At 56.9% G+C, this 21,103-nt stretch overlaps 1 protein-coding gene across 1 annotated transcript in view; it reads right to left on the minus strand.

Annotated features, from left to right (window-relative positions):
- Positions 1-16,488: 16,488 nt before the first annotated feature.
- Positions 16,489-21,103, minus strand: part of CACNA1I (calcium voltage-gated channel subunit alpha1 I) — a 54,162-nt gene continuing 49,547 nt past the window's right edge. Inside the window, exon 34 of the mRNA XM_032646159.1 lies at positions 16,489-20,740. Within this exon, the coding sequence (XP_032502050.1) occupies positions 20,099-20,740 (642 nt within the window). The 3' untranslated portion in view covers positions 16,489-20,098. The remainder of the gene's footprint in view (positions 20,741-21,103) is intronic.

A 21,103-nucleotide genomic window follows, 5' to 3' on the forward strand; every position in this document is an offset into this window, starting at 1 on the left:
ACTAGTTCCTGCCTCCCCAGCAGGCGTGCTGGGGGCTGGGCGTGAGGGAGGGCTCCCCCTCCGCACCCCAGGCCTGCCGTCCCCTCCTGGGGTCCCCGAGGGCACCCCCGCCCCACACAGCGCAGCCTGGGCGCTGCATCGGAGCCTGCGTCATGGGTGTCCCCCAGGGCCGGAACCGCCTTGGTACGTGGTCCCGCGTGGAAGGAGGGGTGGCAGCCTGGGGACCGGGTCGGGGGAGCTGTGAGTGAGCTCCAGGGTGTAGACGCTCCCCCAGGCTCCGGGATGCGGCTGAGAGTCTTTGGAAACGCTCTGCTCCCAGGGACATGGCCACGTGCCACGGTCCCCATAGGTCCAGCTCCCCTAAACAGAAAGCTGGGCTCTGACACGAGCCTGCTTGGTGTCTGAATCTCCACGCTGCCGGGTGACCCGGGCCCCCCCAGCTGATGCCTGCCTGGTCCCCCACGGGCAGAGCAGAGGGCCCAGGCCACACCAAGCTTTCCTGTCAGAAAGCTGTCACTCTTTGGGCCCCCATCCCCTCCTGGCCCCAGGCAGCCCCAGAGCTGTGACCCTCCCCTGCTCAGGCGGGGGACGCAGGCCAGGTCTGACCCGCCTCGAGATGAGGTGCTCCAGGAGGAGGGCCGTCGCACAGCCAAGTGTGCGTCTGGAGAAGTGGCCTCCCCAGGGCCCCGGGCCCCTCCCACGCCCGCTGCGGTAGATGCCCCAGGATCCTCTCCCTGCCACAGCCAGCTTCAGCCCAGACAGATGTCACAGCCAAGATATCTTTCCTGAAGTCGGCTCACTTTCAACCCATTACTCTCCTGAACGGCTCTGTATAAAGCTTCTCTTCCTCCACGTTTGGTTCGTGCCCTTCAGAGGTTTGCAACGGGACTCATTTCTTGGCCCCGGGACAGGCCATCCGTCTGACCTCAGAAATCAGCCACCTGGACATCCCCAGCGGCCCCCACTGCCCCCTCCAAGCCCTGAGTCCTCTGGGCGCCTCTCAGGGCAGCACCCACCCAGACCTCCAGCCCCTCCAGGAGAGGGACTGCTGCGCCCACGTGCCCAGCCCTGTCCTCCCTCCCGCCCCACCAGGTGAGGGCCCACAGCTGCTCCCGCAGGAGTCCGCCCGCAGCCTGGCGCTGCCTCTCCTGTCAGCAGGGCCTTCTCCTGGAACCGGGACGTCTTGAGCTTGTTGGGATCAATTGCCCGTGGCGTTCCACCTCACCCCCCTGACAGGCACTGACAGCTTCAGTGGCGGGGAGGAGCGAGGACTTCTCAGGACTCTGAACCAATCCCTAAGGGACGTGGCCTTCAGGGTGGAGAATGAAGCGGTAACTGGAGGACGCACAGTAAGAAGCATCCCAGAGCCAGTGACCTTGTATTTAGAAAAAGCCACAAGGCTATAGGCCCTGGGGAGCCCTGGGAGGGGCAGCAGGACCAACAGAGTCCAGTGCCAGGCCCGGCACACAGTGGGCACTCAAGAAGACCTGCTGAGGGGCAGAGGAGGTACGGCAACTCTGGTGAAGGGAAATGGTGTGTGTGTGTGTGTGTGTGTGTGTGTGTGTGTGTGTAGGGTGTGTGCATGGTGTGTATGTATGAGTTGTGTGTGTGTATGTGTGTCAGTGATTTCTTGGTGGGGACAAGTCCCAGCCTTCTCTATCTTTGACTTGAACCCCCATTCAAAGACCCACTGGCCAGAATATACCCTTTAAGTTTATATAGTGAGCAGTTCAAAGAAACCTGATTGAGCATCTGCTCTGTTTTGAGCAGGCAAATGATGAAAATGCAGCGGTAGGGCTTCCCTGGTGGCGCAGTGGTTGAGAGTCTGCCTGCCGATGCAGGGGACACGGGTTCGTCTGGGAAGATCCCACGTCCGTGGAGCGGCTGGGCCCGTGAGCCATGGCTGCTGAGCCTGCGCATCCGGAGCCTGTGCTCCGCAACGGGAGCGGCCACAGCAGTGAGAGGCCCGCGTACCGCAAAAAAAAAAAAAAAAAAAAATTCAGCGGTAATGATGAAGATGCAGTCCTTGCTTCATGAGGTGTGTGTGCATTCTGGAAGGCTTCCTGGAGGAGGGGTGTTAACCCTGCAACAGACCAGAGAGACTTGGGATTATTAGACTAGTGATTCTCAAACTGGAGTCTGAGCCCAGCAGCACCTGGGAATTTTAGAAATGTAGATTCTCAGGCCGAATCAGACACAGATGGTAAAAAGCCCTCCAGGTGATTCAGGTGAGAACCACTGGGCTGGGCCGTGGGAAGACCAGCACCGAGGGAACCAGATCCTGGGAACTCTCTCCTTTGGCCAAGAGTTTGGGGCCTGAAAGCGTTTTCCGGGCTCCTGTCCAGGTGCTGAATCATCCTGCAGGTCAACAAAGTGTGCACCTGGGGTACGGGCAAACAGCAAACATTTCTCAAAGAATTTGATATTTAGTATTTCTCCAAAGAGCATCAAAATCGTCATCCGGAAGTACCAGAATCTTGGACATTTTATCTGTTTTATCCCCCAAATTAGACAGTATTAGGATTGCTCCACAAAGTCAGTGTAACTTCAGGCTTTCCCACACATGGACCATCTCTTTGCCCCGCGCGCCTGCCCCCGGGGCCCTCCTTCCTTCAGGAATCACCTTCCTTTAGAAGCGGGTCTCGTGAAGGACCACTGTGCCCCTCTTGGCTTTCTCTGAAGATGTCTTCGTCCTGTTCTTGAGAGATATGTTTACGTGTTACAGGTTCCAGGCGGACAATTAATTGACCCGTGTTTTAGTCTTTGATGATATTGGTTTCCAGGCTCCTAGCCTCTCTCACTGCCGTTAAGGAGTTTGCCTTCCATCGAACTGCCATTCACAGGTGGCTCATTTTCTCTTCTCTCGGCTTCTTGTGAGAGCTCCTTGCTATTCTGCATCACTGTGACGGGTCCAAGTGTGTTTTTTTTTTTAATCCCTTGCTTAGGGTTTATTGTGTGCCCTGAACTGAAATTCATGACTTTTATCAGTTCTGGAAAATCCTCAGCCATCGCCTCTTTGAGTAATGCCTCCCTCTCCTGTTCTTTGTTCTCTCCCTCTGGCCCCCCAAGTAGCTGTGCATTTATTTCTCACCCCAGCCTTTTCGTCTTAGCCTCCATCTCACAGTTTCAGTCTTTCCCTCTGTCCCGCGTTACGCATTCCGATAATTGCTTCTGCTCCATCTCTAGTTCACTGATTCCCTCCTGAACTGGGTCTACTTGCTATTCCTCCCATCTGTGGAGTTCTGTGTTTCAGGTATTACGTTTTTCATTTCTAGAAGTTCTATGTGGCTCTTCTTCATATCTCTCTGATCACTTTTTTAGCCTTTTCCCCCCCTTGTCTGTGTTCTCAATTCTTCTTGAAACGTTGTTAACTTATTTTTTTCTTAACATCTTTACTGGAGTATAATTGCTTTGCAGTGTTGTGTTAGTTTCTGCTGTATAACAAAGTGAATCAGCTCTATACTTATCTTTATTCTAGTTCTGATCATTCAAAACTAGAGGAAATCTTTTCATCTAGTTTTGCATGCATGGTTTCTGCCGGCTCTGACTCATCATGGATTGTTTTCTCATGTGTTTTGCAATTTGACACTGTGGCCTGATGATATTCTGTAGGCACCCAGGAGGACTCAGAAGACGTGGGTGTGCTCTGGCCACGTGCACCGGTTTTATCCACCCAACACCACTGTAGGTTAATTTCTTGGCTTGAGGTTTTCTGGACCGCTGATCTCACAAATTAGAACCCCAAATGCTAGTGAAGTTCAGGCTAAATTGACACGTTCTCAGGAAGGAATCTTTTTATCCTCATTCATTGCAGAGCCCGGGACAAATGAATGTCCTTGTTATCTTTCTTTGCCAGAAGGTTGGTTTTTATAGCCCACCCTTATGCTGAGGGTACCATCTTCGAGTGTCCCAGCTTGAGACGAGGATCTCACTTCCCACTCCCAAGCTCTCATGAGCTCTAGGTAAGATAGTGTCTGCATTGCAGTTAAAACCCAAAGTTCTAGGCTCCTGTTAGCAAACGCCTCAGGGCATCCAAAGGTCAGCTGACATTTGCTTCTTGTTCTGGTGTCAGCTCCAGCATCATTACTGGCTCTCAGGAATTTCCCTTACCTTCTTGCAAACTTAGCTGTGCATTGTATGAAGAAGTTTGTGGTAACTGAACCTGCATTTTTAGGTGTTATTATACCAAGAGTGTCCCCGCAATGCCCAGGGGATCTGACTATAGCAGAACAGATACTGTTCACCAAACCATTTCTTCTTCCTTTGGGGCTCACACCTAGACCACATCCCCAGCCCCCCTTGCAGCTAAGCATGGTGACACGTCCAGTGGGACCATTTCCAGGTCAGGCTCATGAAAGCCTCCCACACGATGCACAGCGGCAGATGGCAGAACCACAGGATGGATGGGCCTGCATCCCGGATCACTGCTTGAAGGAGAACTGCCTACCATTTCAGATGTTAGATGAACAGGAAAAAAGCCCCTGGGACTTAGGGGTTTATCTGTGACAGCAGCTAGCGTTCCTTCCACTGGTCCACCATTTGCCAGAATTAAAGTCTCATTTAGAATTGTCCCACAGTTTAGTATCACCCACATAATCCTTTCACGCCTTAGGGGCTTCAAGGGTATTTATCTGGCCTGGCTCTCAGGAGGAAGGACAATGGGTCACAGAGCCTGAGGGGCTCACTGGAGCTGCAGATGGGACTATGGTTTGAGAAAGATCCCCCTTCCCTTCCCTTCCCTGCCTTGTCACGGCTCTGTGCCACGCCCTGCGCTGGCCACTGAGTCCCAGGCGTGGCCCTGCCCTTGAGGAGCTCCTGTGTATTGGGGACACAGATGCAGATACAGGCAAGCCTGGGACAAGAAGATGATGGTCGTAGTGGACTGAGGGGCTGTGATGACTCAGGCAGTGGCCCATTCAGACTGAGATTCCAGGGCCTGGCTGGGCAGCGCCTGTCACAGGGACCCTGTGGTCCAGGTCTCTGGAGACAGAGAATCAGGCAGGCCTCTCCCTGATCCAAACAGGCAAGATTCCAGAGGGCAGCACAGCCCACCTAGCAGGGAGGGGCCTGGGCATGCTCTGGAGGTGGACACGTGGCCCAGAGCCAGCAGGACTTCGAGGCCACCCTGGGCAGGAAAACCTTGTTTCCACAGCCCTAATGACACCTTGATTGGTCAGCTGGTGACATTGTCGGGATAGCGTCTACAGTGAGACATCAGGCCAGGGGATGGGGCTACTGGACCCCATCTGGACCCCAATAGCCCATGGACCCCCATGGGCTACTGGACGGCTCACAGCCTGGAGGGACAAGGAAGGGCCCCCCGCTGGGAACCAACACACACACACCCCTCCTCTCCCCCTCCCAGCTGCTGGTAACAGCAGTGTCCATAGCCCCCCAGCCAATAAGAACACAAGTCGATTTTATGTGTCAAGCTGGCTGGGCCATGGTGCCCAGACACTTGGTCAAACACTGTGTAGGTGTTGCTCTGAAGGTACTTTGTGGGTGTGATGACATTTACAATCGGCTGACTTTGAGTAAAGGAGTTGGCCCTCCATGATGTGGGCGGCCTCATCCAATCTATTAAAGGCCTTAAGAGCAAAACCTGAGGCTTTCCAGAGAAAAAGGGACTCTGCCTCAGGACTAGAACACGGACATCCTGCCTGAGCTTTCACCTGCCCTTGGGATTTGGGATTTGCCACCTCCCACAGTCATGCAAGCTGAGTTCTTAAAATCAGTCTCTCAATTCCCTTCTCTTTCTCTCTCTCCCCTGCCTCTCAGCCTTCTCAACCAAACCACAGTCTCGAGAGCTTCCTGTGCACCAGACACGGAGGGGCAGCCCTTGTCTTTCAGTTCCTGGTGGGTCTCGCAGGGGATTCAGACTCATATACGATGCGAACCCTGACATGTCCCAGAGGATGGGATCCCAGCCAGAGGTTCGGGGAAGATGGCCCAGTCTGGGAAAAGCCTTGAGGGACAGGCTGAGAATTCTGCACTTTGCTCTGGAATGTCGTGCCGGCCTCCCCACCTCCATCCTGGGCCTGACTCCCACCCACCCAAAATAAAATGTCTGAGCGCACCCCACACCTGGGGGAATTGCCGGAACGGGAGGGGGTGACGGCAGGGACGCCCGGCCTGGCCTCGCTCCCAGAAGAGTTTAGCAGGCAGAGAAGCCCCGCATACTCGCCCCGGGGCTGCAAAGTTGCCTCAGGAGATCGATGGTCACTGGGCTGCACCTGCTCAGGTTCACTCCGCGGCCACGGGGAGGCCAGGCTCCTGGGAAACAAAATGCCACTTAAAAACCCATCATCTCTACTCCCCTCCCATCCCGAGCTCCACAGGTCATAAATTCCAGAGGGAAGAGGAGGCCGGAACATCTGTTGCTGCAGGTGAAGGCCCTGTGGGAATGGGGTGCAAAGGGTCGCCATCAGCCCAGGGCATCCCTGTCAACCCCCCCCATATCCTGCAGCCTGGGCCAGCCCTCCGACCTTGATGGGCACTATTTTGGTCACTGCCCTGCATTCCAGAGGAAAGCGCTCCTCCTCTGCTCCTTCCTTCTCTGCTTACCCCACCTTGGCGTAGAGCCTCTGGGCTTTTAGGGTTAAAGAGCAGTGGGAAAGCTGTGAGCACAGGTGAACCCAGTAACTAGCTGTTAAGAATACTCAGGAGAGACTTCCCTGGTGGCACAGTGGTTAAGAATCCGCCTGCCAATGCAGGGGACACGGGTTCGAGCCCTGGTCCGGGAGGATCCCACATGACGCGGAGCAACTAAGCCCCCATGAGCCACAACTACTGAGCCTGTGCTCCAGAGACCGCAAGCCACAACTACTGAGCCTGTGAGCCACAACTACTGAAGCCCGTGCGCCTAGACCCTGTGCTCCGCAACAAGAGAAGCCACCGCAATGAGAAGCCCACGCACCGCAACGAAGAGTAGCCCCCCTGCTCGCCATAACTAGAGAAAGCCCACACACAGCAACAAAGACTCAACCCAACCAAAAGTTAATTAATTAATTTTTTTAAAAAAGAATACTCAGAAGCCCACAGACAACTGGGAAGTGTAGTTCATTTTCACTTACATCTTAAACCCTGTGGAGCCAGCCGGAAATAACACAGACCTCGGTGCGGGTTGGTCAGAGCTGGAATCCCTGTGCTGCCCCCGACTGGTGGAGGGCCCTGGGCTGGTCACTTCACCTTTCTGAGCTTCCATCTCCTTGTCCACAGATGTGGGAATAATAGCATCCTCTTCACCAGGCTGCCATGAGAGTGAAGGGCCGCATGGAAGCGCTCAGCCGGCATCCGGCGCTCTGTGCCCAGACCCCCAGCTCCACCTCTGTCCCTGCTTGCAGAAGCATGTGGGGACACAGGACATGTAACAACTAACACGATTCCGGGGTGAGAGGCAGATGGGGGGGTCAGAGAAGGCCGGGAGGGATTTCAGGTGGGGAAGGGCGTGGGCAAAGCCCAAGACAAAATGTGGGCTTTGTAGGCATTTGAGGGGCACTTCCTGTGCCCCTTGATACTTTCAGAAGTAGGGGCTTGGAGGCTTCCTCTCAGGCCAGGGCTCCAGATGGACTGAGCGGCCTCCCTCCTTGTGAAGGGAGGGATGGGGATGAAGGCGCCATGGAGCCCTGGCGCTGTGAGGCATCATCACCTCTACAGCAAGTCACATCCCCTGTGGGATCTGACCACGTGGGAGTGAGGCTCCAGAAATCCCCGGCCGAATGTGGGAGCCGCAGAGGAGAGGAGGCCAGCCTCTAAGGAAGGATGCATCTCCCTGTCCTGAGCTACCTACTGTGCGCCATCCCTGGTGGAGGAAGCAGGGCCACAGAGGAGAAGTTCACGCACTGAAGGGTCTCACAGTGCATTCCACAGCTTCTCGTGGCTACAACACCGAACCTGTGCGGAGCTGCCCTTGAGAAACATGGCCACAGTGACCTGATCTCACCTGAGGTAGCAGTTTCCATCTCCACTTCAGAGACTAGGAAACTGAGGCCCAGAAGGGCGTGACACTTCTAGGCTGGCACAGCGCAAACCTCCTGAGTACTCGGACCCGGGGATTTCCCAGCTCTGTGGCTTCCTTGCTGCATGACCTTGATGGAGACACTCCCATGTGCCTTGGTTTCCCCATCTATACACTGGGAATCATCACTGCTTCCTGTGCACTGGCCCTAAGAATGAGATAACACATGTGAAAGAGCCTCATCAAATGCCTAACATGATAAACCTGGATTAGAATTAGTGTCCAGGCCACAATGCTATTATTCTCATTTTCTCCCATTAAGTACTCTGTATTTGCTAAATGAGTGATTTTTTTTAACATTTTATCATGAAAATTTCAAACACACAGATAAGTTGAAAGACTTTTTAGTGAACACCCAGATACGATAACAGTAGAATTCTACCGTTTACATTTCATAATACTTGCCTTAGCAATATCCATCCATCAATCCATCTTATTTTTTGATGCATTTCAAAGTAAGTTGATATCAGTCCAATTCCCCTTAAATGCTTCATAGTTAACTGTTTGAGAGGTGAAATTTACATACAATGAAATGCACAAACCTTAAAAGTCATTTGCATATAAACGTGTAACACAAACTTGTATCAGAATAAAAGACAGGATTATCACCCCAGAAAGTTTCTTCACGCCTCTTTTCAGGCAGTCCTGCCCCTACTCCAAGGAGGCAACCACTGTTCTGATGTGATTTCCACTATAGGTTAATCTTCCTGTTGTAAAATTTCACATAATACAGGACATGATTTCATAACACAGTATAGTATGTACTTGTACCAGTTATCTGTGGCTGTGTAACAAATTAGTCCAAAATTTAGCAGCTTAAAACACCACCACCTAAGATTTCAGTTTCTGTGGGATGGCAACCTGGACACGGCTTAGCTAGACCCTCTGGCTTGGGGTCCCCTAAGGCTGCAATCCACACACTGGCTGGGGCTGCAGTCTCATCTCCAGGCTCCGCTGAGGGAGGTCAGCTTCCAAGCTCACTGGAGTGGGGGTCAGCAGGCTCGGTGCCTTGGAGGTTGTTGGACTCAGGGCCTCGTCCCCCCGGATATTGGCCTGAGAGTGGCATCTTTCTATCCCTCGTCACGTGGGCCTCGCACAGGGCAGCCCACAGCATAGCAGCCAGTTTCCATCAGAGCACGGAGGTAAAGGGTCAAGAGAGGGCAAGAACGATGGAAGCCAGACTTTTTGCCGACTGCTCTCAGAGTGACATCCTGGACTTCCCTGGTGGCGTAGCGGTTAAGAATCCTCCTGCCAACGCAGGGGACATGGGCTCAAGCCCTGGTCCAAGAAGATCCCACATGCCGTGGAGCAACTAAGCCCGTGCACCACAACTCCTGAGCCTGCACTTTAGAGCCCGCGAGCCACAACTACTGAGCCCACATGCCACAACTACTGAAGCCCATGTGCCTAGAGCCCGTGCTCCACAACAAGAGAAGCCACCTCAATGAGAAGCCTGGGCATCGCAAGGAAGAGTGGCCTCCACTCACTGCAACTAGAGAAAGCTGCGCGCAGCAAGGTAGACCCAACACAGTCAAAAAATAATTAATTAATTAATTAAAAGAAGTGACATCCATCGCTTTTGCCATATTCTATCCATTAGAAGGAAGTCACTAGGTCCAGCCCACACTCAAGGGGTGGGGACTGTACGAGGGCATGAGTACCAGGAGGCAGGGTCACTGAGAGCCATCTGAGAAGCTGCCGCCACAGCACCCTTGGGCAAGACACCCAGGGCCTGCCCATCACCAGCTGGGAATGGCCCTCCTGGCCGCTCTTTCTCTAAATGCCCCTCTGGCTCCCAGAGATGACCACGGTGATGGTGCCTGTGTCCCTTGGCGTGGCCTCCTGGGTGGAAGATGCTTGTCTCCATGGCTGCAGGTGGCCTCGTTCTTGTCCCAAAGCTGACTGGGGCCTTGAGCTCCTGACTTTTGCCTCTCCGTCCTCCTGGAAGGAGCGTCTGGTGCGGAATACCCCTTCGGGGAGCATGTAGCATGGGGTGCCCTGGGGTGGTGATGAGAACTCCCCCAGCTCTGCATTTAGCTGACAAGTTCTGGTGGCTCTCCTTTCCTTGGGGACGGTGCTGGCCATTTTCAGCACCAGCATGGCAGGCTGTCCCCTGATTTGCCCAAGAAGCATGACTCTGGGCCATGGTCACTCAGTGGCAGGACAGGGACGCTGACCTAAGCGCCCTTCCCATCACCTGAGACTCAGGAGGCGAGAGCACACTCAAAATGCACCACGTGAGGAGGAAAGAGCACAGAATCAGGTCCAGGCCGTGACTCAGCCCTCAACCCATGTGGTGACCACAGCATCCTCCCGCCACAGACGGTGAACACAGAGGGCCTGGGGTGGCCGCTTGGCCGGTGATGTACTTTCTATTATTGCAAATATGAGGGGGAAACGGGCAGGAAGTCAGCAGAGAACCAGAGATGGAGGGAAATAGGACAAGACAGAGAGACAGAGATGGACAGAGAGACAGGCAGAGACAATACACAGAGAGGGGCAGAGAGGGAGGGAGAGCAGCAGAGAAGACAGAGGGACCAGGACGTGAGGCTGGAAGGCCCACGCTAACGGGCTGAAACTGAGTGAACGGGGCTGTCGGCAGCAGCACGGGGGGAGACCTTCCTCCCAGTGCCCTTCATTGCCCGGGGGAGACCCAGAAGCCTTATCCTCAGGACCTTACATCTGGATCATAGCTGAGGAGACCCCAGGAGCTGCCAGCCTGGCCCCGGCGGGGCACAGGGACCCCAGGCAGCTGTTCGGGAGGAGATCAGACCTGACCCTGGGAGAGGGCACAGCCGGGAGGGCACTGCAAACCCACACACACCGGACAGATGGACGGGTCAGTGCAACGTGTGTGGAGGGAGGCTTCCCTGCCCAGGAGCTCAGAAAGGCCCGAAATGCCACTTCTGTGTCCTTGGGCGTTGTCCCCACCCAGGGATTTGCCTCAGCGGTGTCCAGGCCTTAGAGACCCCTCCCCCTCCCCCGGAGCTTGTGAGCCGCGTGTGGCCCTGGGATGCTTCGGCCGGGCAGGTGCTCCACACGGCCACCCCTCCTGGGGTCAGACCCCAGTCCCAGCGGAGCAGAGCTCAGGACTCTCTGCTGGAGCAGCGGGGCAACGCCCCCTCCCCACCCCCACTCCCACCCCTCCGCCTCCTGGCTGGGAGCTCTCTCCTCCTCCCTCCCCAGACTCTCCAAGTTCTCCTTTGTGTTTTGGAAATAAAAGTCAGGAAGTCTTGAGAACACTCATCTAAGCCGCTCACCTCCCCTGAGGCCAGGAGGCCAGAGTGTGCTAAAAAGAGAGGAAAGGAAACGAAGATGGGAAAGGAGAGGCAGAATCTATAGATAATATATCCAAACGTTAGCCAAGCCTCACACAAAAGCGGGGAGCGGAGGGGGCAGTAAAATGGTACGGCTGTTGTGGAAAACAGCACGGCAGTTCCTCAAAAAATTTAACACAAGATCACTAGACGGCACAGCAATTCCACTCCTAGATTTGCGCCCAGGAGAAAGGAGAGATGTTTGTGCACCCATGTTCACAGTAGCGCTATTCATAACAGCCAGAGGTGGAAACAACCCAGATGTCCAACAGCAAATAAACAAAGTGTTCTGTATCTGTACAATGGAATATGATTCAGCCTTTAAAAGGAAGGAGATTCTGACACACAGATGAGCCTTGAAGACATTATGCTCAGTGAAATAAGGCAGTCACAAGAAGACCAATACTGTACGATTCCACTTATATGAGCGACCTGGAGTGGTCAGCTTCGTGGAAGGAAGAATGATGGGTGCGGGGGGCTGGGAGGAGGGGGAGGGGGAGTGGGCACAGAGTTCCAGTTTGGGATGATAAAAAAATTCTGGAGATGGATGGTGGTGATGGTTGCACAACCCAGTGAATGTTAATGCCCCTGAACTGCACGTTTAAAAATGGTTACAATAGGCTTCCCTGGTGGCGCAGTGGTTGAGAGTCCGCCTGCCGATGCAGGTGACACGGGTTCGTGCCCCGGTCTGGGAAGATCCCACATGCTGCGGAGTGGCTGGGCCCGTGAGCCATGGCCGCTGAGCCTGCGCGTCCGGAGCCTGTGCTCCGCAACGGGAGAGGCCACAACAGTGAGAGGCCCGCGCACCGCCAAAAAAAAAAAAAAAAATGGTTATGATGAAAAAAGAAATGGTTAAAATGGTAAATTTTATGTTATGTATATTTTACCATACACACAAAAAATACATAGCTAATTTTTTTAAAAAGTGAAGAGCTGATAGTTTTTAGAGGGTGGAGACCACCTGGAGTTGCAGGAAGGTTTCTGTAGGCAGTGACTCCCGAGTTGGGGCTTGAAGGCTGGGGAACAATGACCAAGTGAAGGGCAGGGAGGTTGTGCGGTCATCATAGTGGTCGGAGGGCGAGGACCAGAGCGCCAGCAGGCCTCCGGGCAGCGAGCCATGGAACTGGGTGGGGCAGGCAGAGGTGGGCTCAGAGGGCTCACAGTGAGAACAGATTGCAAGGTCGAGACTGGCAGAGAGGCTGCAAGCAGGCTTCCAGGAGGAGCAGGGCAGGGTGGCAGGCCACCGGGCAGGGTGTGGGCCCAGCTCCACCGCTCTGGACCTGGGCAAGTCACCTCATCGCTCTGATAGGCTCGGCAGATTTAACAATTAAGAATCTGAACTTAAAGAAAAGAATCTGAACTTCAGACAAACCACAGATAACTTTAGTGTAAATACGTCCCCAATATTGTATGGGACATACTTGCACTAAAAAATTATTCGTGGTTTAGGTGATACTCAAATTTAACCGTGTGTCCTGGATTTTATCTGGCAGCCTGACTCTCTGAGGGGTGGCCAATGCATTGCATGGCTGTCTACCTCTTGTCCTTCAGGCCCTGGCTCAAAGGACTCCTCCCCAGAGAGGCCTCCCCGACCACCTGGCCATAGCCTTCTTGGCCCTCGCAGGCTCTAAAACAACCCCACTCATGTGTCTGTTCGCTGTCTATTTTCTGTCTCCCCCTCTGAGATGCAGACCCATCCATGCTGTATCCCCAGCACCTATCACAGGCCTAGCGCATAATAGGTGCTCAACAAACATCTATTGAAAGGTGAAAGTGAGAAGCCATAGGGAGGGGAGTGAGAAGATGTGGGTGACGTTGGGGCACTATGCACTTGCTGATTTTTCATACCGCACCCCTCCCGCTGGTGACTTGTCCCCTTTCCTGTGAGGCTCAGGGCTGCCCAGAGGACAGAGCTGACCGAGCCCAGCCCGCAGGTGGGGCCTGGAGGTCTGTACCAGCCCAGCCCAGCCCGGGCTGGCCGCCCCTCCCCACAGGACCAGCCTCCTATCCACAGACTCCTAGGGCAGCCCCGTTACCATGGCAACGGCAATCCGAGGTCACAGCACTGGAAACCAGAGGATGCGTCCCTCCTGGAACACCACCTCCAGGTCAGAATCTAAGTCTCACTACAGTCGTAATAGTGGTTTTGCATAATCGTCCATATATTAGTACCTAACATGCCAGTGTTTATTTGGTTAAAATTCATGAATTCAGGTCTAAATAAAAAGTGCTGATGGCCGAAGTTTTTCATTCTCTTAAAATGTTCTGGGTTTTTTTTTTTTTAAGTCAGCCTCTCTCCTTGACAGCAGCTTGCTTTTAATCCCATTATAAACGGGTAAGGGGCAGGAAAACACAGCACGGCTCTGCTCCCCAGGGCCCCTCACCCGCACCCCAGCCTCAAGGGCAGAGCTGGACGCTAGCTCCCCGGCCATCGAAGGAGCGGTGCGGGTCACCGTCACCCCTGGCACCGTCTCCCTGTGTGACCTGGCGCATGCCATGCCGCCTCTCTGGGCCTCAGTTTCCTCAGGTAGAGAAATGAGGGAAGGGCTTAGTTAGTCTTGAAAATCCCTTCTGCTTCCAAAACATAGACATATAGCTGACATGTGCTGAGGCTCAACCAGGCACCAGGCTCTGGGCTGGGAGAAGGGACCATGGTTGCAGTCCTCCCACTGATGCAGTGTGATGGGGGCTCAGGAAACAGACAAGGACATTGGGGAAAAGCGTTGGTGTGGAGGAGAAGTGGAAGCTGGGGGGCAAAGACATGGGGCAGCCAGGAAGCCTTCCTGGAGGAAGTGACGTTTGAGCTGAGACCTGAAGTGATAAGTAAGATAAGCCAAGGGATGGGGAGAAAGGGAACAGGGGGGTCAAGAGGGTGGGCCTCGTCCTATAGGACACTGGGGAAGAGGCGTGGGGTTGGCAGCACATGGGTGGTCTGCAGAGTGAGAGAGACTGACGAGGCCTGGAAAGGGTGACGAGGAGGGGCCTGGCCCCAAGGCTCCTGTGAGAACCAGGAGGCAGGGACAGGCTGGGGGCTGGGAGGGAGGAGAGAGTTCCAGAAGGAGGGATGGTCCTAGTGACAGCTGCCTCCACAGGGCTCAGCAGGGTGAGCTGCGGGGCTGAGGGACGTGGCCCTGGGGGTCAGCAGGGAGGGCTGGGAGGGGACGAAGGTGTTTGGCTGAGGAGGAGATTGGGCCTGGGAGCAGGAGGGAAGCAAGGGTGAGGTGGGCCCAATTCAGGCCAGGGTCCCTGGTAAGGGAGGAGCCCAGGCTGACACCCAGCCTTCCAGGGAGGGATAGGTGTCTGGGGACAGCGATCTAGAGATTTTGGACACGTGGAGCCCAGCAGGTCTGCCTCAAGGGGCTGGGAGAGGTGGGGCTGGAGCAGGGGCCCTCCCCAGGGAGCCAGGGCTTGCTGCACCCTTCAGCCATGAGGTCCTAGGCTGGGCAGCTAGACCAGGTCTCACAGGTGATGAATGAGGCTCAGGCTGGGGCCTGAACCTGCACGTGGCCTGCTCTGTGGACAGGCTGCTTGCCTCAGTTTCCTCAGCTGAAAATGAGGGTAACACCCCTCTCTGGACAGAGGCAGGCCGTCCAGGAGCAGGGGCAGCCCCGTGGCCGGCACACGTGCACACAGCGCGTGCACAGCACCCTCACCAGGTGTCGCCTCTCTCCCTGCCCCCACCGCTCTGTCTACCGTGAGGCCGACGCCCAGGTAGAAAGGCCCCTCTAGACACCCGGAGCAGGGAAGACTTGGCACTCCGAGCATCACAGCCGGCGGCTGGGAGCGTCCACGTGGGCACCATGCAGAGAGGCCTAGACAGCTGCGGTGATTTCTCTGTTTCCTCCCAGGGCTGCAGGGCCCACCAGAAAGGGATCACAGAGCAGAAACGGGGAAAGCATGGGCGAGCGGACAGGATCACGCAGGGCCAGGGTTACAGGCCTGTCTGTGCGGTGACCTCAGCTTACCTTGTTCTCCAGAGTGGGTGGGGCCTCAGAGAGGGAGGTGCAGTGTTGGAGGTCACACGCGACATCCCTGTGTCCCTCCCTTGGCCATGCCGAGAGCCCGGTCAGCCCCTGAGGAAAGACAGCGCACACTGGGGGGATGGGAGGCCCAGCAAAGGCTGGTGGGGACCAGGCAGGCCCTCTAGCCACCAACTTGGCTCTTCTGCTCCCACAGCTTGTTGACGTCCAGGTGACCAGTCTCTGGACCTCTCTGGGCCCCTGGTCTCATCTGAAGGGCGGCAATGAGAGCGCTCTTCCCAGGGACGAAGCTGCAGGGAGCTTAGCCCGAGGTGAGGTTTGGCTGCCTGCCCAGCCCTCATCCCCTCCTTCCAACAAGCGCACATAGGTGCTCCTTGACAGCTCCTCCCTACCGGGCTCTCAGGCCGTGATGCAGGTAGGTCGCCCCCATCCCTGGATCCCAGAGTTCAGACCTGGTCAATCAGAGCATGGCACGTACCCCGGTCAACCTATAAGATTCCGTGAACTTTGCCAGACTGTCAGGGAGAGGAGCTCTCTTTCATCTGGGGATAGGCAGACAGGCCCAAAGCCAAGGCTGCTGGTGGCCACTAGGAGAGGAGGGAAGCAAATGCAGAAGGAAGCAGAACCGAGAGGTGGAGAAGGCTTCATCCTAGCGACATAGCTGGAGCTCTTGATCCAACTGCACCTGAAGGCAATGCCACCTCTGGACTTTTTAGCTACTTGAGCCTCTAAGTTATTTCCTTCTTGTTTCTCACTTTCCACCGTCCCTTCCTTTCCTCTCTTCTGGCTCTTTCTTTTTTTTATTCTCAGTTTCATTTGAGTCGGGTTTTTGTCCTTTGCAGCCAAAACAGTCCTGAAAATACCCATCGTATGATTTCAGGCAACAGTGCCAGGTGAGTAGACTATTACTCTCTGTGACCCTCTCACCCAGGTCCAGCATCTTAGCTACAGAACCAGAGTGCAAGAGCCAGGCCCTGCTTCCTCGCCCAGCCCAGCAAGTCCCCAACCCTTACCCCGGCCATGAGAGGACACTTTCATGGGTGTCTCTAAGTCACAGACACCCCAGGCCCCACAACCTGGGCATGATGAACACATCATCACCCCACCCACTGGGAAGCCCCCCAACTCTACACCCACCCCACTGGGGAAAGAACAGCACAGACACATGGAGAAATTCTGAAATAAGCTTCTGGGTTTTATTCAAAACAGCACTGGTGGCGGCTGCCGCTTGGTTTCTCTATCCCGGGCCATCTGGGCCAGCAGGTACCAGCGCCATCAGCAACTAGGAGGGAAGTTTATTCACACCATAGAAACTGTACAGCGACTGGGAGTGCGATAGTCACAGCAGCAGGGCTGGGTCGAGGGCTTCCAGGAGGAGGTGGCCTCTGTCTCCTCCCTAAACCCCAGCACGGCCCGGGCTCTGCCAGGAACACTGATTATTGCACAGAGACAAAAAGAGTATGTGTACCTGGGCTAAACAGCGGCTTCTAAGAACCCAAGCCCTTACACAGCGCAGCAAAGGGGGCCAGAGGTGGCCCTGGAAACAGAAAGCTCCAGTGGGAAGATTTGGGGGGCAGACAGGTTGATACTGTGCACACGTAGTCCACTTTTAGGGGGCTGCCTGGTGCAGGAGGAGGCCCGGCAGGGGACAGGAAAGGGGTCTGGCTGGGTAGACTATGCCCCATCTGGTCTTGGGTCCCTTTGTACAGGTGTTGAGGGGCCCACCAGCCACCACGCTGCAGAAGCCTGCAAACAGACAGCTTGGGGTGTCCAGCACCAGGGTCCTCACTCTCCGCAGGGCCAGGCCATGTGGGTTAGGGTAGGTTTGTGCTTTTGTGATGGACAGGCCACAGGATCAGGGAGGGCCGAGGGGCTATTCACCCAACCCTTAGTCATTTGGGGTTTTCCTGGCCAATCACAGCTTCCCTGGTCCCCCATCGCCTGTAGCTCCCAGGAAAAAGGCCAAGTGCCTGGGGTCAGCATTTGGGACCCTCCAGGAGCCAGCCCCATCTCCCACAACTCCCTCAGGCAAAACTTCTATGCTTCGTGTTCAGCTATGCCCACCTCCAGACACACCCTGCTCTGTCCAGCCCTCACACCATCGCTCAGGCGATGCCTGGGTCACTCTTCCCACGTGTCTGCTGGTTCTGGGGTCACTCAGTTCAGGGTAAAAGGATGGCTCTGTGTCAGACTCGCCCGGGATGTGTTCCCTGCCCAGCCACTTATAACCCGGTGACACCAAGAAAGTCACCGAGAAAGTCACTTCCCTGGTCTGTGCCTGGAGCAGCAGTGCACACGGCTCAGGGCCACCATGCAGAGTAAACAGGATGACACCTGAGCCCAGAAGACGGAAGCCGCTGACCAGTGTCACATGCCATCCCCTTGGATGCCAACCCACCCTCCACACGGTCCTCTCAGGTCCCACTGGCCACCTTCCGGCCCCCGGCACACACGTCCCTCCAGGAACATGCTGCCGTGCGCAGCCACTGTGTGCGTGGCCTCTCCTCCACCTCGATGGCTGGGGCCAGCATGGAGCTGGGAGGGAGGGCGAGGCAGAGCCGGGCAGGCTGCCCGAGCCCTCCTCTTCCCCAGACGCACGAGCGCCCCCCCCCCACCCCGTGATGAAGCCATGGGCATGGCAAAGGCAGCCAGCGCAAGGCTCTCTGGGGCAGGCAGGCGGCTTGGGACTTGGGCCCGGCCTCCCTCACCAGCCAACAGGCCACTGGGGGCAGGAGGGGACACGACCCCAGGCCCAGCCAGCCTCCCACTCTGGAGGCTCCCGTCCTGGGAGGGAGCACAGCGTCTGGGCATCGCCTTGTGTGTCCTCATAGCGACCCCTCGAAGAGGACTGCCCACCACCGCCCTTCTGGGCGAGGAGAGGGGGGCTCCAGAAGCTCAGGGGCAAAGCCAAGTCTCAACGCGCCCCCCTGCAAGAGGCGCGCCGCCAGGCTATGGCTTCTGAATCCACCTGCTCTGAAATTCAGGGTCACTGTTTCACGTTCCAGGTACTCAGGTGCCCGAGGCCCCGGGGGATCCTGGGGTGGCCCCTTCACCTCCCTGGGCCTTGGTTTCCTCAGGTGTAAAGTGGGCCTGGCAACACTTCCCCCCACCAGCTCTGGGGGAAAGGCTTTGCAGGCCACATTGCCCTCTCCCTGTGCACGATACCCAGGCCCCAGGGGGCCCGACGCTGCCCAGAAGACACCCAGAGCCCGTCAAGCAGACCCTCCCCACAACTCGCAGCCCAGCCCAAAGCCAGACTCTTTAAGGTCAGGGTTTGGGAACAAGGTCAAGGGCTCCTCAGCGGGGCCCAGCTGAAGCCACTGAGACGATCTCACACAGGCAAAGGGCCTGGTTATTCCTGAAGCACAGTGGGTCCCAGCCTTTCCCACCCCATGACCCCTGCGTGTCCGCAGACCATTCCACCACCACTTCCCAACCTTCTTCAGACTGACTTCAAGTCCGTTCACTGCTCAGAAACTAGCCTTGACCTCAGCAATATGTCTGTGAAATCATGGGGTCAGTGTACTGTTATTTTTCTAATAAATACTAAAATAAATGCATAACTAGTCAAATAAAAAAATACCCGTCCGTGACCCATTTGGGAAGCACTGCAGCTTTGGGAAAGTGGGGGTGATGGGTATGAGACAGAGACCCAGAGACAAGCAGCGGGAGGGGGGAGGATGTGGTCTCCAGGTGTCAGGCTGGGCGTCACCCCTGCTTAGAATCCTGTCAGATCTGCTTCACCCTGAACTCCATGGAGGGTGGGGAGAGGGGCAGCAGAGTAGCTCAGGGGACAGGGGGTTGTGAGGGGAGGGGGCGGTACAACCTCCTGGAATGGCCGTGGCTCAGGGACCACCTGGGGGATAAAAGGCAATAAGTAACCAGCCACTGACTGCCCGAGCCCAAAAGCCCCAGGGGCAGCCCGACCAGCACAGACCAGGCGGGTTCCCTTGACCTTGAAGCATCTCATCTACTTAATGCCTCTACCTGTCCTCTCCCTCCTGCAGCCTTGCTGCCCTCAGCCTCCTTGGGGCAAAGTCACCCAGACCAAGGACCTCACCTGAGGCAGAGGCCCCTGCCCAGCCTTGGAGATGCCCTTCCCCCCACCCCTGCCCTAAAAAAACACGACTACTCACCCCTGGTTTTTCTAAAGAAAGACACCTAAATGGTTGACTAAGAGAGTTTGTGTGCCCTGGGGCATCTACAAAAGACTGTCACAGCAACTAGACGCTCGGGAACAAGACAGACACCCCAACACGTGGACGGGTGGGATCTTAGCAGCGTTTCTTCTTTAAAGGAAAAAAATGCACCCTGAATCCCACCTCTTCTTCTGGGCCTGTCTCCCTGGCCACGGGGCCCTCGGAGGCCTGAGAGCCCTCTCCAAGCTACTCTCAGCCCAGGGGAGACGCCAGAAATCACGGCTGCCAACGCCCCGGCAGGACCTTCTGCCCTGGAGTGGGTCTGGCCTGGGTCCCAAACATCAGGCGAAAGCCCCGTCTGGGCCCGGACCCACACTCCCCAACTTTAGCACTTTCTGGAAGTCATAAGCTCTCAGTAGAAAAAATAAATAAATATATATGTCTGTCTCTATGTATATGCATATGTATACACGTATATGCACGGGCAGGACCACGCTGAGCCCATCTGAGCCTCGGCAACCCGAACCCTGCTCCTCCCCCAGCCCCGGCGGCTCGGCGCGGCGGCCAGGTCGCGGACGAAGTATTGCTGTCTGCCCCTGGCTCCTGAGGTAAAGAAGGTGAGACGGGGCGGGCGGGCGGCGGCCCTCATCTCCTCCCCTGGCTCGCGGCGTCCCCGGGCTGTGGCTCCCCCGGCGGCGGCTGCGGCTCGGGCGCCCAGGGGCCCCGGGCGGCGGCCGGATCGGCCTGGCACGGCGGGTCCTTGCGGCGATCGGCGGCCCAGGAGGGGCTGCGGGCCAGGCCTTGGGGCCGGGCGGCGGCGCGGGGGCGGCCGGGGCCGGCGGCCAGGCTGCTGGTACTGCTGAACCTGCGCGCGGGCGGGAGGCCGGGCGGCGGGGGCGGCGGCCCGAAGAGGGAGGTGAGCGAAAGGCTGCTGAGCGTCTCCGAGTGCTCGCTGCCCGCGCCCCCGCCGGCCCGGCCGCCCGCGCCCTCCTCGTCCGACGGGTCCATGGAGTCGTGCAGGGTGCAGCCCGGGCTGGTGGAGCCCCCGCTGCTGTGGCTGCGCTGATGCGCCCGCAGCCCGCTCAGGCTGAACTGGCCCTGGCCCCGCAGGCTCGGGCGACGGCGGGCGGCTGGCGACGGGCCGGCGCGGAGCCCCGAGGCGGGCGCGGGCGGCCCCAGGGCGCGTCGCGGGCTGTCGCTCAGGGTCAGGCTGTCCTCCAGCGTGGTCTGCAGGCTGCCCGCCGAGCTGCTGCGGCTGCCCTCCAGCGACGTGTTGCTCCCCGTGGCCTGCGGGGAGGTCACAGGGGATGGGGGGCCGCCCGGTGTCCCGCAGCCCGCCCCTCCCGGTGACACGCGGGCACGTCCAGCCCTCCTTCCAAGCCCTCAGGAACTCCCTCGGATCACACGCGGCATCCCGGGCTTCCCCTTCGCCCAACCACCACCGGTCTGAGCTCCTGGGTGGCCCTCCGACCCGGCCCCCTGCCCCACCCCACTCCCCGACCCTCGGGGGACAGTCGGCGTCATCCTTCTCGGACCCCATCAGACCCTGCCCCCCCACCCACGGGTGGCGTAGGCTCCGTGCTCACAGGGGGTAAAACCCTTGGGCCCCACCCCACCCCTCTGGGACCTCACTTCCCACCACCCTCCCCC

This window comes from Phocoena sinus, chromosome 10 (genome assembly GCF_008692025.1).
Source record: "Phocoena sinus isolate mPhoSin1 chromosome 10, mPhoSin1.pri, whole genome shotgun sequence".
In the NCBI taxonomy this organism is placed as follows: domain Eukaryota; kingdom Metazoa; phylum Chordata; class Mammalia; order Artiodactyla; family Phocoenidae; genus Phocoena; species Phocoena sinus.